This window comes from Babylonia areolata, chromosome 1 (genome assembly GCF_041734735.1).
Source record: "Babylonia areolata isolate BAREFJ2019XMU chromosome 1, ASM4173473v1, whole genome shotgun sequence".
Taxonomy (NCBI): domain Eukaryota; kingdom Metazoa; phylum Mollusca; class Gastropoda; order Neogastropoda; family Buccinidae; genus Babylonia; species Babylonia areolata.
The window spans coordinates 55578142-55595637 of record NC_134876.1 but is presented as its reverse complement, the minus strand read 5'-3'; the positions used below and the strand labels follow the sequence as shown (position 1 = coordinate 55595637).

The 17496-nt window shown below is 42.0% G+C and overlaps 1 protein-coding gene across 5 annotated transcripts in view; it reads right to left on the bottom strand.

Annotated features, from left to right (window-relative positions):
* Nucleotides 1–2003: 2003 nt before the first annotated feature.
* Nucleotides 2004–17496, bottom strand: part of LOC143284143 (solute carrier family 15 member 4-like) — a 531759-nt gene continuing 516266 nt past the window's right edge. For all 5 annotated transcript variants that reach the window (XM_076590831.1, XM_076590799.1, XM_076590816.1 and 2 more), the window contains exons 2-12: nucleotides 15879–16094; nucleotides 14615–14804; nucleotides 13627–13725; nucleotides 12742–12827; nucleotides 11467–11606; nucleotides 10345–10514; nucleotides 8327–8541; nucleotides 7551–7737; nucleotides 5259–5462; nucleotides 4090–4224; nucleotides 2004–2768 (exon numbers count right to left, since the gene is read on the bottom strand). In XM_076590831.1, the coding sequence (XP_076446946.1) occupies nucleotides 2572–2768; nucleotides 4090–4224; nucleotides 5259–5462; nucleotides 7551–7737; nucleotides 8327–8541; nucleotides 10345–10514; nucleotides 11467–11606; nucleotides 12742–12827; nucleotides 13627–13725; nucleotides 14615–14804; nucleotides 15879–15986 (1731 nt within the window). In that variant the 5' untranslated portion in view covers nucleotides 15987–16094 and the 3' untranslated portion in view covers nucleotides 2004–2571. The remainder of the gene's footprint in view (nucleotides 2769–4089; nucleotides 4225–5258; nucleotides 5463–7550; nucleotides 7738–8326; nucleotides 8542–10344; nucleotides 10515–11466; nucleotides 11607–12741; nucleotides 12828–13626; nucleotides 13726–14614; nucleotides 14805–15878; nucleotides 16095–17496) is intronic.

Sequence of the window (17496 nt, the reverse complement as noted above, 5' to 3'; positions counted from 1 at the left end):
CTCCATCCATCGTCCACCTCCAACGCCCCCACCCCCCACCCACCACCCCCCTGCATCTCCCTCTCCCGCCCTCCCCCACTGATACGAAATCCTCTTTCCACACGTCTGTTATCACCCCACGTGATATGAAGGCAGACACTGTGTGTTGATTTCTTAATTCCATGCCCCGACTGTCTTATTTACTTTCCTGTTCTCTGGGAATCGGAAAAAAGACGCGTCACTGAAAACGTATTAACAACAAATTAAAATATTTTACATTTATCCAACGCTTTCGTATCCACCCCGCAAAGAAAGAGCAAAGTCAAATATTTTAAAAGATTTCATCCTTCCTTTGCTCTCTTGAAGGCCTCAGTCCTCTACGCTCTCCTAGTTGCCCAATATGACCCGTGGCGTGTACACACGGTTGAACTGAATGCATCCATCCCGGACAAAAAAAAAAAAAAAAAAAAAAAAAAAAAAAAAAAAAATCCCACACCAAACAACAACAACAAAATAATAAATAAATAAATAAAGCAATAAAAAAGAAGAAAATATCCAGAATACAAACAGTTGAATATACAGATACTTAGAGACAACTTAATTCGATTCAGGCTTGGAATATCTGACATAAATAGACACAATTTACGCTTTTCCCCGGACCCTGAGGTAGATTTATCTTGTCCTTAGTGTAACTGTCCGTATACGTTCTATCCCTCGAGAATGACTTAACTATGACTCGGACACAGACATGCACATGTACACACACACACACACACACACACACACACACACACATACACACACGCGAGCGAGCGAGCATGTTTAGGGCACATACATTTTTCTTGTAATATATAATGCATTTTAATTGATAGAATAAGTTACCATTTTTTTCTCTTCTAATCACTTTTAAAAACCGCTACCTCGTCTTGCACGGTTATATATGAAAAGAGACGTATATATGTGCGCTCGCACGCGCACATATATACATATATGTCGGTTATAACATGTTTTGTTTTTTTTCCTTTGGGGGAAAATTGAAGTGGTCAGTGAGATGGCCCAGACTGATTCAAGATTGTTTCTCTTTGACTGATATGTAATTGATCGTGGCATGTTTAAAAGTAAAGTGGGATCCACAATACTGTATAAGAAGGAAACATTGAAAGAGAGACTGTTCAGAATAGGTCGTTTTCTCTTGTTTAGATTATGATGTTCGGCCTATTGTTCAGTGTTATTTTTTGTGGTCACATAAGAAAATAGAAATCATAGTATCTTCTCGTTTGTAGGAGTAACGGAAATAATCATACAGAATGCCTCGTTTCTGAGTTTTAAACGAAGGTAACTGGGTTGAGCAAACATGATAGATTTTACAGTTTTGATAATAGGAATGGTGTGTGTCTGTCATGTATTTTATTTTGTACTAGTTTTTTTGATAGAAATCGAATAGGTACACAAGTAAAGAACTGGACACAACCCAAGTGTCACTATCGCATATCATAAGGAACAGAAAGAGAGACAGACAGACAGTCAGTCAGTCAGACAGACAGGAAGACAGACAGACAGACAGAGAGACAGACAGACAGACAGAGAGAGAGAGAGAGAGAGAGAGAGAGAGACCAACTGTCCGACAGATAATCAAATCAACAGACAAGCTAGATCATGCCTCTGTGCGCGCGCATGTGTTTGTGTGTGTGTGTGTGTGGGGGGGGGCGTGAGGGGGGGATGTATGTGTGTATGTGAGCGCGCGCGCGTGTGTGTTTGTGTGTGTGTGTGTGTGTGTGTGCAAGCAAACAAGCAAGCAGCTAGGTGCGCTTGCGCCAGTAGTTCACATTAGTGATTCCTTGACAAATGGGTTTGAGCGTGATTTTAACTGCGGGTATATCATTACATCATCATAACATAGACATCTAAAACAGGTCAAGGAGTTGGCTGCTATATTCTACAAATATATATATTTTTTAGCAATGACACTTGCCATTTTACACAACACAAACATCCATGTATAACAACAACTCTTTTCCTTTTCGTTCAGATCATTTTTTAATTTCTTTATATTGACTTATGTACAGCTTTGACATTTCTTTTCAGAGTAAAATACATTCTTAATTTGAAATCACTTGTAGTTGACTTCTTCTGCCTCTCTCCACACAACACTCACATTCTCATATTTACATTTTTTTTCTTCTTATTTTCAAGTGATCACAGTGTTAATGATATTGTGTTTACATGTATACCCTGTTCATCTCTCTCTCTCTCTCTCTCTCTCTCTCTCTCTCTCTCTTTCTCCCCGTCTTTGGCTTCCTCGCTCAATCTGAATTTTTTTTTTTTAAATATCGGTATATTTCTGGAATATTATATGTACTGTTACCGTACGTCCCCACCTCCTTCCACAATCCCTATACATGAAGGCACATTATATGTCTTAGCAGTTCACAGAAATGCTGCCGAACGTACTTTAGTACTAATATGATGATGATATACGAAAACTACTATTTCACCCCTAAAACTAAGTTTTCAATAATCCTACACGGAACTATGCCGAATTTGCGTACATGGTGCAAATATGTATAAACTATCTTTTTTTTTTCCTTTTCCCTAAAACTGCGTGTTTTCAGAATCCTTATCGTCTACAGCAACTCCGCTGTCCGGTATTTCGTCGTATTCCGTGTGCCGGTAGCGGTAGAACTTGGCGATGAGAAGGAAGATGAAGAAATCCAGCAACATGAGCCCACCCAGCAAGAAGAAGTAGTACTCCACGTGGGCATTGTTGATCTCGTCATCAAACCAAGGATCTGGAAATCAAACAAACAATTCTTTTTGGTTTTTTAAAAGGTATTTATACTAAATTATGTTTATTTTCAGAAGTGATGCGGACACTTGTAAAAAGACAAAAAAAAAAACAAGAAAAAAAACAAAGAAAAATAAAAACAACTACCACTGGCGTTACAATGACGACATCGACGCCATCAATGAAGAAGAAGAAGAAGACAACAACAACAACAAACATCATCAACAACAACTGACGAAAACGAATAGCAACAGCAACAACAACATCAACGTCAGCAACAGAAAGAAGAAGAACAAAAACAACAACAAAACAAGCAGAATAATGAGGATTAAGGGTAACAGCAGCAGGAGATGAAAGAGAAGAACAACAAAGAGTGAGTTTCAGTTTCAGTAGCTCAAGGAGGCGTCACTGCGTTCGGACAAATCCATATACGCTACACCACATCTGCCAAGCAGATGCCTGACCAGCAACGTAACCCAACGCGCTTTGTCAGGCCTTGAAAGAGTGAACGAAACGCAGGATAGAACAAGGAGGAATTAAAAGAACTGACAGCAAGTGTAGGAAAGACAGAAAGTGGAAGCGGAAGAAAGGACCAGAATGTGGAAATGACTGATATGGATATTAACAAAGAATGGGGCCAGGAGATGGAATTATTAACAAAATAGTAAAGAGTGGTAACTCTCTCCATTCACAAGGTACACAACTTCAAATCAGTGCTGCTTACGCTACCGATTCAGCTGGCACACAGGTAAATAAAAGATACATTGGAACAAACCCAAACACTTCCTCAAAAAGGAAGCGCCGGGTCTTATACAGCACCTCTCCTCGCTCAGAGACCCGGCTCCAAGCGCTTTACAAACACGGTAATCATTTACACGACAGTCTGCCAACCTGGGTAGAGCCGACCGACAGCTGTCACTGGACGCTCATCATTCGTTTTTAGTATCATTCAATCAGGTTTCAGTCACGCAGACATAATACTCATCAGCGCTGCAGTAGAATATTGTGGCCATGTATGAAGGACTCGAGGGACAGGGGTGGGGAAAAGAGAGAGATCGGGGTGGTGAGAGGAGAGGGGTGAGGGTACTGTTACTGAAAATGAGTGGGGAATGGAACAGACAGACAGACAGACGGACGGACGGACGGATGGACGGGCAGACAGACAGACGCACAGACAGAGACAGATAGATATAGAGAGGGGGGGGGGAGCATGACAAGCAGCAACAACAACAACGACAACAGCAGAGGAACACTTAGATTCCAAACTGCAGGAAATGACAGTGAAAAAAAAGGGAAAAAAAGACAAAGAGCACATTTTCGCTCACAGCTCTTCGTGGCAGCCTTCACAGCGTTCAGAATGCCGGAAGCCAGGAATCCCCCCAGACCAGAAGTGACGAGAAACAGGCCCATGATGACTCCCTGCATGGACTTGGGGGCTTGAGTGTAGGCAAACTCCAGTCCTGTGTGATACAGCAACGACGATATAGAAAACAAAACAAAAAAAACAACAAAACAAAACAAAACAAAACAAAAACAAACAAAACAAAAAAACCCGGTGATCATAGTGGTGGTGATGGTAACGAACATGATGATCATGATGATGATAATAGGTAAACTCCAGTCCTGTGATTTCGAGAAAACGATGATCATAATGGTGGTGATGGTAACGAACGTGATGATCATGTTGATGATGATCACAATAATTATTCGGGGGTTGGGTGTAGGCAGACTCCAGTTATGCGTGACACAACAACGACGACAGTGTAGTTAATGGCGATTGTGATGGTACTGTTAATGATGATGAACATGCTATGATGATGATGATGATGATGATGATGATGACTGTGTTGATTCTTCTGCTTTCCCGTTGCCATGTCGGGTTTGTTGCACTGCAGTGATTAACTCTGCGGTCCGTTGCAAGGGCTCCGCCCGACCTCACAGTTTATCCATATGGCCCACTGCACTGGGTAAGAATTTGCATCGGAGTGAAGCATGGGTAGTAGGGCACGTCTGAAGGACGTCCTCAGGGTGTTGAAGGCCTGTGCCACAAGGGCATGCGTCTGTGCAGGAGATCTTGATCGAATAGAGGTGATGTGTCAGAAGCCGACAGCGTCCAGTCCGTAGCCTGAAGATGATGAAGACCTGGTGTGCTCTGAAGAGGATGGTGATGCCGTCATCTTCTGTGTCGAGACTCAGGCGATTCCTCCATTCCGTGTGATATTGACTAATTGTGATGATGATGATGATGATGATGATGATGGTGATGATGATGACGATGATGATGATATTAACATTGACAACAACAATAACTACTACTACTGTTCCTGAGAATCCAATGCGTCACTTGTTTTAACTGTTTCATTATCATGATTATTATCATTAGAAGATTCTGTGTGTGTGTGTGTGTGTGTTTGTCACACACACACACACACACACACACACACACACACACACACACACACAGACACACACACACACATGGAACCTGACTCACCACAGATGCTGGCGAAGACTTCACTGGCGCCCACGAGGGCGAACTGTGGCACCTGCACGAAGACGGACATGGAGGAGGCAATGAACTTCTCTCCGCCTAGATCCTGGGTCAGCGTCCCCCCGGGCTCCTCCATGCGGTCCTTGCGGGCGATCTCCACCACCCCGGCCACCACCATGGACAGAGAGGCCAGCACGAACCCGATGCCTGAGACCCGGACAGAAATGTGGTCAGTGTCACACACATCTGGCCGGCATTTCACCAGTCTTCTAAAGAGAGGAGAAAATAAAAGAGGGGAAAATTTCCTAACTTTGGCCCTGATTTTGAGCTCCTATGGTTGCTTTCAAGTCGGGTGTGCTATCAACATTTGGCAGTTAGGTGCGATAAGTGAATGAAGAGCAGCAAAGAGTGGTACCTCTCTCCATGGACAAGGGATGCTACCAACAATATATGATAGAATGAGCAGTATTGACTTGAATTATTTTGTGTCCCTCGTCCATGGAGAGAGTTACCACTCTTTACTGTTTATTAACCCTTTACTCTCCTAGCCTCATTATGCTTGAAGTTTGTATTGTGAGCAGTTTTGCAATCTATGTGCTCGTTTCAGCGTAGGGCAACATTCAACATTCCAGCATCCTGGACATGAGTCAAAAGATGCTCTTCCATGCCAAATGAGCGTATGAACGCAGAACATATTCATTTTCCCACAGTGACTAACCCATCGCCTCACTTTTTCCTCCAGTTTATTGGAGGACGCGTTATTCTTGAAAAGGCAATCGAGTCTTCAGAAAATTGAGATAAATTATTTCTTCTCATACCTGTTTCCAATATATTTTTCAGATACATGAGGCAGATAACGTGCTGACAGATTTCTATCAAATCATAATGTTCTTGAAGTCTTTGCAATTATTTGGCTGATCCAACAAAGTCCATCAAGCCAAAGTGAGCGCTGCCCTCTCCCCTTTTCTCCCATGCAGTTTGTTCACGGCAGCAAAGTGACTACATGGTCTTAATTGTGAGGCATATTGACCATCGTACTTTATAAATTGTTAACATTTATTGCAGTATCAAGCAAAGCTCCAGACGAGTCTTACCGGTAACACTTAAAAGTAGAAAACAAGAGAATGGTAAATGGTCCTTTTCATCAATCAATGGACCAAATAGCCCGTTGAGTGGGGAAGTATTCCGCAAACACTCAAAGCTCTTCTTGCACATCGGAAGTATCCGAATGAAACGTGCTGATCATATCTTGAAAGCATCTCCTGCAGTAAGCTATTCTGCAGGAAATCGGCGATGCGCATAGCCAAGACACTCACGTCATGGGTTCTAAAACCTGGTCATCTCCACCACATATATCTACAATTGTCTTTCTCATCCTTGTGAAAATAATCATACCGAGTGAGGTTTTACCGCTTTCATACCGATTATTGTATTACGTATGTGCGGGGTGACAAATGGTCGCAGTTCTTCCTTTTCTGAGAAAGCCCCTGGATCCCAAATAGAATAAGGGATACCCTACCCCTCCCCCAGCCCCCAAACACACACACACACACACACACACACACACACACACACCCCTCGCTTCTACCCCCCACAGGGAGTAATGGCATCAATAAAACGAGAGCCATCCTCTGAAGAGGCTGATTGAGAAGTGTCATGTAAAGTTAGTAATGTTCCGAAGACAAATCTAACACCAATCAACAACTGGCGACAGAAGGTGTACCGCCTACAATCTATAGCCTGCAGCTCCAAACCGACTAGTTAAACCCCGGAGTGGAATGAGATCACTGTGACGTGAATTTGAAGTGCACTTTATACTTTTCGTGAACTATTAAGCAGTGCCATTTGTTTAGCTGAAAAAGAAAAGAATGCAATCAAGTGGACGGAAAACAAACAGAGAACGGTGACCAGCAACATGACCTGCAGGCCCAGTCCTATCTCTGACAACAGCCCTTCACTAAGGGAGTATAATCTACTAATCAGCAGCAGTCAATGAGTTGATTAAAACGACAGGTCATGCCAGCCCGCCATCTCTGGCTGCCAAGTTCATTTTTCGTCTTGGAAGCAACACACACACACACACACACACACACACACACACACACACACACACACACACACACACACACATTGATAAAAACGGCAGCGTTCTATCACAATGATTATCAAAACAAAAACATACAGCGTTCCTATACACTTTATACGTCCATGAGCCATTCACATTCTACAAGAGCACGTCGTGGACAACACACATCAAATTAGCAAGCCAAGACCCAGAACTCTGGAGCTCTTTACCTATCCTCTGGAGATGTGAGAGAGGACGTCCGATTTTCTCCATGCAGGGGTAAAGGCCTCTGTCGACGATGGGGATGAGGATGATGATGATGATGGTGTTGAAGGCGTTCAGACCAGAAGCCGGGATCTGGATACTCCCCACACTGACGTCCAGTCTTTCTCCTTGGAAGAGGAAGGTCGTGGACATCTGGGAACCATACACACTGGCTGTCACATCTGAGATGATTGGCCAAAACAAACATGAACAGATCCTTTTCAAACTGCAAGGCAAGTGAATTGGATATTTCTTCTTTTTCATTGTTCATGGGCTGCAACTCCCACGTTCATCCGTGTGTTCACGAGTGGGCTTTTACGTATATGACCGTTTTCACCCCGCCATGAGGCAGCCAAACTCCGCTTTCGCGGTTTGCATACTGGGTATGTTCTTGTTTCCATAACCCACCTAACGCTGACATGGGTTACAGGATTTTAACGAGCGTATTTGATAATCTGCTTGCGTATACACAAGAAGGGAGTTCAGGCACGAGCAGGTCTGCACATGAAAATCGAAAAAATCTCCACCCTTCACCCACCAGGCGCCGTTATCAAGATTCGAACCCGGGACCCTCAAATTGAAAGTCCAACTCTGTAACCACTCGGTTACCGTGCCCGTCGGATATTTTCAATGCGAGTCGGAATCCAGATGGAGATGCTCCGACACTCATTCACTCAGGGTTTGTATTGAATTTTTTGTATTGTTTTCACACACACACACACACACACACACACACACACACCTGGTTGTACACGGCCCAGTACATGACGATGGTGAGGAAGACGGGCAGCACTCTCAGCACGGCCTTCACGCTCTCCACCGTGTGGTCATCAAAGGAGCCGCCGTACCTGGCGCGGGCCGGATCAAAGAAGCGGGACTTCTCCCCTGGGGGCACCTCGGGCCGCTTCCTGGTCAGCACCTGCCACACCACCGCCACACTCATGGACAGCAGACTGCCTGAAAGTGGAAGAAAAAGGGGGAAAAAAGAAAGGGGGCTGGCAAGGAAAGATCAGCTGGCGGTGAGTGTTTTAAGGAGGACGAATGGTTGAGACGCTTCTTTGTCAAAACAGTATCCATGACGGACTCATGGACAGCAGACTGCCTGAAAGAGCATACACGGACAGGATAACATGACTGCAAATGGAAGGAGGTTTTTCTTTTCTTTTTTTTTTTTATCTGAGTGTGTCACCAATGCCATGACAAATTATTGTCTTTTAGTGAAGTGGAGTGACGGCCAAGAGGTAACGTGTCCGCCTAGGAAGTGAGAAAATCTGAGCGCGCTGGTTCGAATCACGGCTCAGCCGCCGATAGTTTTCCACCTCCACTAGACCTTGAGTAGTGGTCTGGACGCTAGTCATTCGGATGAGACGACAAACCGAGGTCCCGTGTGCAGCATGCACTTAGTGCATGTAAAAGAAACCCCGGTAACAAAAGGGTTGACCCTGGCAAACTTCTGTAAAAAAAACAAAAACACTTCAATAGGAAAAACAAATAAACTGCACTCAGGAAAAACATACACACACACAAAAAAGGGTGGCGCTGTTGTGTAACGATGCGCTCTCCCTGGGGAGGGCAGCCCGAATTTCACAAAGAGAAATGTGTTGTGATAAAAAGAAACACAAATACAAACAAATACGAACATTGTAATGCATGTCTGCTGCAACCCTGTCTTGAGAGGTTAAGGCTGTTATTGAATGTCCGTGTCCCGAAGCAAACCAACCAACAAACAAAAACAAAAAACAACAAACAAAAAAGTATTGAAAGCAGCTGGCCGCCTTTAAAAGAAAGTGAGATTGACTGGTGCATACACGGTAAGCACGTTTACTACAGTGAGAAACAGCCTTTACATATCACCAAGCTTTATTATTATTATTATTGTTATAATGATGATAATAATAATAATAATAATTATTATTATTATTATTATTACTATTTATTATTATTATTATTATCATCATCATCATCTTCATTATTATTATTATTATTATTATTATTATTATTATTAACATTATTATTATTATGAGCATTTACGCCTAATCTGAAATAAGCCCTTGGCGTTTACAAATAGAACACATCTGTAAATATCAAAAAGAAAACTGAACACAAGATACCAAACATCATGAAAAATTATCCCCCACCCCACACACACCCACAATACACACAAGCATACGCGCACGCACACACACAATCGTAAATAGTACACACACAACCCCCCCCCAAAAAAAAAACAACAACAAAAAAAACAACAACCAAAAAACAAAAAACAACCAACCAATTCTAAAACTATCAAAACACTGTTACGGTGAGTCGAAAGACACACAGATATGGGTTCATAACGTACCTGTACATGCACACACACACAGACACACACACAAAGACACACACACACACACACACACACACACACACACAGACACAGACACACACACACACACACACACACACACACACAAGTAATGAAATAATCACCAAGCAACTTATAGCTCAGACTGATCTTAGGACAACAGAAAATTAACACGTGATAAACAGGAAGACAAACGTCAGGAAATAAAAGAAACCTACGCAAAACACTTGAACTCACTTCAAACAGCAGAACAGATCACCAGCAGGAACACGTATAAACGCAAAACAAACGTTAGAATCAACATTCTGCACGCACAACAACAACAATATATAAAACCGACCCCCACATCCACCCCGACTCCACACCCCTCACCCCCACGACTTCTCCAAGGTCCCCAGACCAAGCAGCAAACTCACCACCAGGGGTCTTGTGCACGTAGAAAGGTTTGACGACGATGAAGAGGAGAATGGCAACGATCATGCTGACCAGCGGCACCACGTAGCCCCAGCCAAAGCTGACCTCCTGCTGAAGGTAGGCCACGGCTGTGTAGGCGATCAGAGACCCCACGTTGATGAACCAGTAGAACCTGTTGGATTGTGTAGTAACTGTGTACGTTGCAAAGTGCAAATTTTATACATCGCTTTCAGTCTTATTATTGGTACCACCCCTTGCCCCTCTCTCTCTCTCTCTCTCTCTCTCTCTCTCTCTCGCTGTGTGTGTGTGTGTGTGTGTGTGTGTGTGTGTGTGTGTGTGTGTGTGTGTGTGTGTGTGTTCCTCTTCTGCCTTTTCCTTACCAAATATCCTACATAACTGTGTACATCCTGTCGAAACTCCAGCGCAGCATTCTGTGCCTTATTATAACGACCCCTCCGCACCCAATCCCGAAAATGAAGAAAAAAAGGGGGGGAGGCGGGGAGGGGATGGCGAATGTATCAAGGACAGCAAGCCTGCTTGATCGTTCCTCTGAGTACCATCTCCTTAGGTTGTGCAGACTTAAAACAACAGTATACTAGTCCTGGCCAATCTGTGAATTTGATTCCCGGGTGTTTGGAAAAAAAAGCTATTCTCGCAGCATATCTGAATGCATTGTGGTTCAGGTGTTAAAATAAATCTAGTGTCAGAGATGACCCCCGGCCCCCCAACCCCCTACACACACCCCTTCCACCCTCACCACCCGACTTTCCTGAGATAGTTGTTTTAATCGGCTGTACCACCTGGGATTAACCGGAACATAATTTGTAGGGAACTTCTCCCAACAAAGTTCGACATGATTGGAACATGACGATTAACACAGGAGTCAAGGCTAATTTTCAACCCTGTTTCTTGTCCCCAGTGAAGACGGAAAACACTGGAGAAACCTGACCTGATTCAGAACTGTCTGATAATTCTGACACACGGTTGTGTTCGGTGAAGCGAAAAAGAAAAAGAAGAAGAAGAAGAAAAACAACAACCAACTGTCGTATATTTTTCTTTCTTTTTTTAAATTTTTTATCAGAGTTTGTTTTTGATCACTTTCATCTTCACGACGTAGCCCTCACCAATTGAAGAAAGACTTAATGGCAGCCTCTCCCTGCTCCTGCAGCTGCTGAGCCCCAAAGGGTCCCACGTTGGCTTTGATGCCGCCAGTGCCGATTGCGATGAACACTAAACTGGACAGGAACAGTGCCCGCCGGGTGTCCTGCATGGCAAAAAACAATAACAATAATAATAATAATAAAAGAAAGCAATATATATATATATATATATATATATATATATATATATACACATATAAAATTCAACAATCCAAACAATCACAATCTTTTTTTTATATTATGGATTTACCTGTCTATTTTTTTAATTATGAAATTTACCAGCTTATGGCTGTTCTAAACTGCATTCGCGTTGGTCTTGACCACTGAAAAATCGATTCTCAAATGAACAAATAAACGATCAGTTTCTCTTCGAATTTGACTTTCGTAATGATAGATCATTAAATGTCAGTCATTCAGTGAGTTATCAAAACTATAAAATTTCATTGTATGTCAAATTACCCAGGCTGCTACCAAAATTAATATACAGCTGTGTAGACGTACATTATCATCCTTGTTGATAGTTTAGCCTTTAGACAGAGTCATATTGGAACATCTGAATTATTGCAGAATGATACACCGATCTGCCAAATTCCATCAAAATGAATCGAACACGTATTTTCTTTAAGAAAGAGACCAACGCATCAGTCATAAAATGATTTCCTTAACCTTTTGACGTTGAGCATAGGCGAAGGTCATTGATTGATTGATATGGATACTTATATAGCGCCTATCCTCGGTCAGAGACCAAGCTCATTTGCAACAGATATTCTATTTAATCATTGTACTGATCCAGACTGCTTCAAAGTCATTCCGGTTGTTCACACAGAGATAGACATTTTTTTTTTAAACAAATACTCATGTGTGCTTTATGATATTACGTATTAATATATCTCTTACAGAAACAGAAACAACGGCAGCAACAACAACAACAACAACAACAGCAGCAGCAGCAAAAAAGCAAGAGCAGTAGAACCAATCAGTGACAACAGGAGCAAAAGCGACGATTCAAACACTAACAACAGCAATACTAGCATTAACATAAACACAAATATCAAGAGCAGCAGTAGCGGCAAAATCAACCTCATCACCTGGCATAATGATACGAAATTTATAAGAAAATAAGCAGCACACGCATAACTGCTTAGAGTCTAGTAGCACTTAGCTATACAGTGTCACGAGACATGGTATGATCGTTTTCAGCCGCCGTAAATACGAAGTCATGACAGGAAGCAGACTTACAACAGTCATGTCAAAGTAAGAGCCGTCGTTCTCTTCCCCGAAGACGGACTTGTAGCCAAAGGCAGAGGCTGGCAGAAGAACCAGACCTGCAAGAAATCCAGCTTCACTTCAGATATCTCACAGTAAGTTCACACACTATGTAAGAAAAAAAGGAAGAGAGAGAGAGAGAGAGAGAGAGAGAGAGAGAGAGAGAGAGAGAGAGAGAGAGAGAAGGGAAAGAAAAATTAATATATATATATATATACATACATACATATAAATAAATATATATATAAATATATATTTATATGTATGTAGTATGTATGTATGTATGTATGTATGTATGTATGTATATATATATATATATATATATATATATATATATATATTCACAGAGAGATAGAGAGATGCATAACCAAACAAACAAATGACTGCATATATATATATATATATATATATATATATATATATATATATATTAATGAACAAACTAATAAATCAATGAATTAATAAACGAATGAATGAATAAATACATTATCACATAAAAGTAACATAAAGTAGTAAAAGTACGGGTGAATGAACAAGTGAATAAATACATGATTTGAAAACAACAACAGCACACATACATACATGGATACACGAAAGATCACTAGGTATAGGTGCATATCTTTGTGCAAGTGTGTGTGTGTGTGTGTGTGTGTGTGTGTGCGCGCGCGTGCGTGCGTGCGTGCGTGCGTGCGTGCTCAGGGAGGCAGGGTAGCTGGCGGAAGAAGAACACGCAGTTAGACACCACAGATTATCAAACAAACAGACATGGTCCCAGCACGTACAAAGGCACGCGGGAACACGGAAAAATACAACAACAAAAAAAGGGTCCAGATTCACCACACTCACTCACCCACTCACCTAAAATATAGATAAAGCCACAAGCCACGATAGTCCGGAACTTGCCGGCCCAGGCGTCCGAGATGATTCCCCCGATCACAGGCATCAGGTACACCATCCCTGCAGTGCAGCAGAATCACATATAATATTCATATTGCTATCAAACTACTTTTCGACCAGATTTGTATTTTGATTTCCTAAATGGATACTTAAATAACAGAAGTAAAAATGTCCATGTATATATATATATATATATATATATATATATATATATATATATATATATATATATATATATATATATATAACAAAATTCACTCCGGGAACTTAAACGGAGAAAAAAGAAGAAAAGAAACATATATATGAACAAAAGGAAAAACAAACGAAAAAAGTGAAAAAAACTAAAACAAGTTTTCTTAACCCTCTGACTGCTGCTGACAAGAATGATCGTCAAGGATGTGCTTCTTCTCCTCCTTCTTCTCTCTCTTCTGCCCTCCCCCTTCCTCCAGCCCTCCACCTCCTCGTACAGACCGCCTCCTCCTCCTTCTCCTCCTCCTCCTTCTCCTCCTTCTCTTTCTCCTCCTTCTTCTTCTGCGTTCGTGGGCTGCAACTCTCATTAAAGTATGAGTGGGCTTTTCTCGTGTATCCCCCCCCCCTGCCCCTCCCCCCCCCACCCCCTCTCCCCCGCAACCTCCCCGCTGTTTTCGGGATTATTCATTATACTAGGCAAAGTATGTTTCATTATCCACCAAACGCCTACATGCATTACAGGATCTTTAAAATGCGTATTTGATCTATTGCATCCGTAAAAAACACGAAGGGGGTTGTAGCATTACGCAGATCTGCGCATATTGTTGACCCGGGAGATATATATTTTAAAAAAAAATCCATCCTTAACCCACCATGTGCGCCTAGACAGGGGATCGAACTCAGGAAACGTGGGCGATAATCTAAAGCTGTAAACATTTGGCCACGACACCCGCCGCCAGGTTAATTAGCTATTCACTACCTGTAAAAATGTTGTTGATGTTAGCTGCCGTGGTGGAGGAATAGCGTAGAACGCTGGTGCAGAAGAGAACAATGTTGGCCACCACACTGTAGAACGTCAGCCTTTCCCCCATCTCCGTCAGCAGAATGCATATCACCACCATCAACGTCTTCGCCGAAATCTTCTTCTCCTTGTGGACCTCTTCAGAGCTCTGCAGCAGAAAGTCCACTCGAATCAACAGACTTCAGTATTGTCTGCTTCGCAAACTTAAAACATAATATTTATTTTCTTTCGGCTATGTTTGGTATGTTCTCTTTGATTCTGTGTACATATAGAAGCAATTTCCAGACTCAGGACCTAAAGTTGAGTTTTCTTGTATATTTCGATCGAAATGTGTAAGTAAATTCATTTTTTTTAAATTTCGGGTTGGGAAAGTTTCTCTAATTCTTTCAGCTCATTAAATATAATGCTCACCAACAAATAAGAAACTGAAAAGTTGGATACAGATATATACAGATAAAACCTGTGCAACCCAGAAATTCCCTGTATCAGTTTTGTGGGGGAAGGTGGTGTGAAACAACTGAACTGCATAAGTAAGTTCAACAAAGTTTTGATTCTGAGTAAGGAAAATGTATTCTATATGTATCTCGATTCAGAGAATCCATCCCACCTAAAATGAAAATATACGAATGATGAACATTTTTTTTTTTTGGAATTGCGATGTATATAGTGGATTATCATGTAAAACGGATAAAAAAAGATCGGCAAGAAAATATAGCAGTTTGAGATATGAGTGAATTAAAAGGCAAATGAATAATTCACACACCCTTCCTTGATAAGTATGCACATATCAATAATTACGTAAAAGAAATACATTCAGTAAGAAAACAGTTAAATGACAATATATGAATAACGCAGACACCTTTCCTTAATTACTATACACGCGTCAATCATCGTGTTAATGGAAATAATTCCGAAAGGAATAATTTTAACATACGTTCAGTAAGAACACATATTTTAAGACACAAATGAAATGAGAAAAAAAGAATAGCGAACACTAATTACTAAGCACATGTCAATCATTGTGTGGAAGGGGAAACAATCACAAAGAAAATATAACAATTTGAGACACTAGTGAATTAAAATATATATACGAATAATCACACACCCTTCCTAGGTTACTATGCACACATCATCCATCACGTAAAAGGAACACATTCGGTGAAAAACATAATATTTTGAGACAAAGGCGAAATAAAAAATGAAATAAATGAATGACCCGTACATCAGCGATGGCAGCATTGCGTTCTTGTTTGCTGGGCTCCACGAAGCCATCTTCGCCAGCGTCGAAGGCTGGATTGTCCTTACTCTTGGTACTGGAGCTGGAATCCATTTCAAGTATTTCTAGTGGTGATTACGAGTCCACGTACAGTTATGGACGATTGTGTGCGGGCTTGGTGGTGGTGAGGGTTTCTTGGGGAAAGTAGTGAACGTGGTGTAGCTGCAAAGAAATAAAAGTAAAAGGTTAAGGGTCCCACAGCCTTTAACGGACATCGGGGCATGTGGTTTTTACATCCACTGTGTACTACAGCTCGGCGACAGGAAGATGGAGCCTAATCCTTTCCTTCCGCCGTTTTAACTATCCCCCCCCCCGCCCCCCCCAAACGAAGTCAGGTACCGATTCACACCAGGGTGGAGTGGTGATAAATCGGGGTAAAGTGTCAAATTTTCCCTACATCACGCGGAATCAGGGCATCGAACGATGATCAGTGGTGAACACTGGATCAGAAGTCCAATGTCTAACCGATTCTGCTACGGCGCTTCCTGGGGTGGGGGGGTGGAGGGTGGGGGAGAGGGGGCGAGGAGGGGGGGGGGGGGGGGGGGGGGGGGGCGAGGGGGAGAAAAAAAAAGGGAAAACAAAAAGCAAAAAAGCTAACACATTCAATTGTCCCATGAAACGGTTATTCAATCTGGGCACTCTGTGTCTGAAGTGAGTACCTTGTGAATGGAGAGTTACTACTCTTTACTATTTGTTAATCAGTTTATCTCCTGGCTTCATTATTTGTTAATTTGAAGTGAGATTAGATTGAGATCACAGCTCAGGATGTCAGTCACTGTTCTGTTATTCAGACTCCCTCGTTGAGTTGTACGATAATCCCTCTTTGGATTGTACGATAATCTTTATTCAGACTCCCTCGTTGGGTTGTACAATAATCTTTATTCTGACTCCCTCATTGGATTGTACGATAATCTTTATTCAGACTCCCTCTTTGGATTGTACGATAATCTTTATTCAGCAAAACGAATTACATCAGAAACAGTGAGAAATGCAGTTAAAAACTGCTGCTAGACTGATCTGATTTCACCAAGATTCAGTCGTTCAAGGGTTGATTTAACGTCTCTTCAATTTTGACTGCAGTGATATTTGGTGAATCACATGGAGTGTTGATCTAGAGGTAACGCGTGCGCCTGGGAAACGAGAGAATCTGAGCGCACTGGTTCGTATTTTCTCCCCATCAACTAGACCTTGAGTGGTGGTTTGGACGCTAGTCTTTCGAATGAGACGATAAACTAAGGTCCCGTGTGCAGCATGCACTTAGCGCACGTAAAAGAACCCTCAACAACAAAAGGGTTGTCCCTGGCAACAACAACAACAACAAAAATTATTTGATAGGAAAAAAAAGAACAATGTCTCGCATATTTCTTTCTTTCTTTAGTTTAATGTATTTTCATTGTTAAGTCATATTGACGGTGTGCTGCACCTGTATGCTTACGTGTGTCCTGTTTTTGCACGCTTACAGTCAGCACTCACCACCCTCCCGCTTCCTTCACAAACCCTCATCCGTTCAGCACATGTGGCTGTAATCCCTTCTCAACTCGCTGTAAACAGACTGGTGGACAAG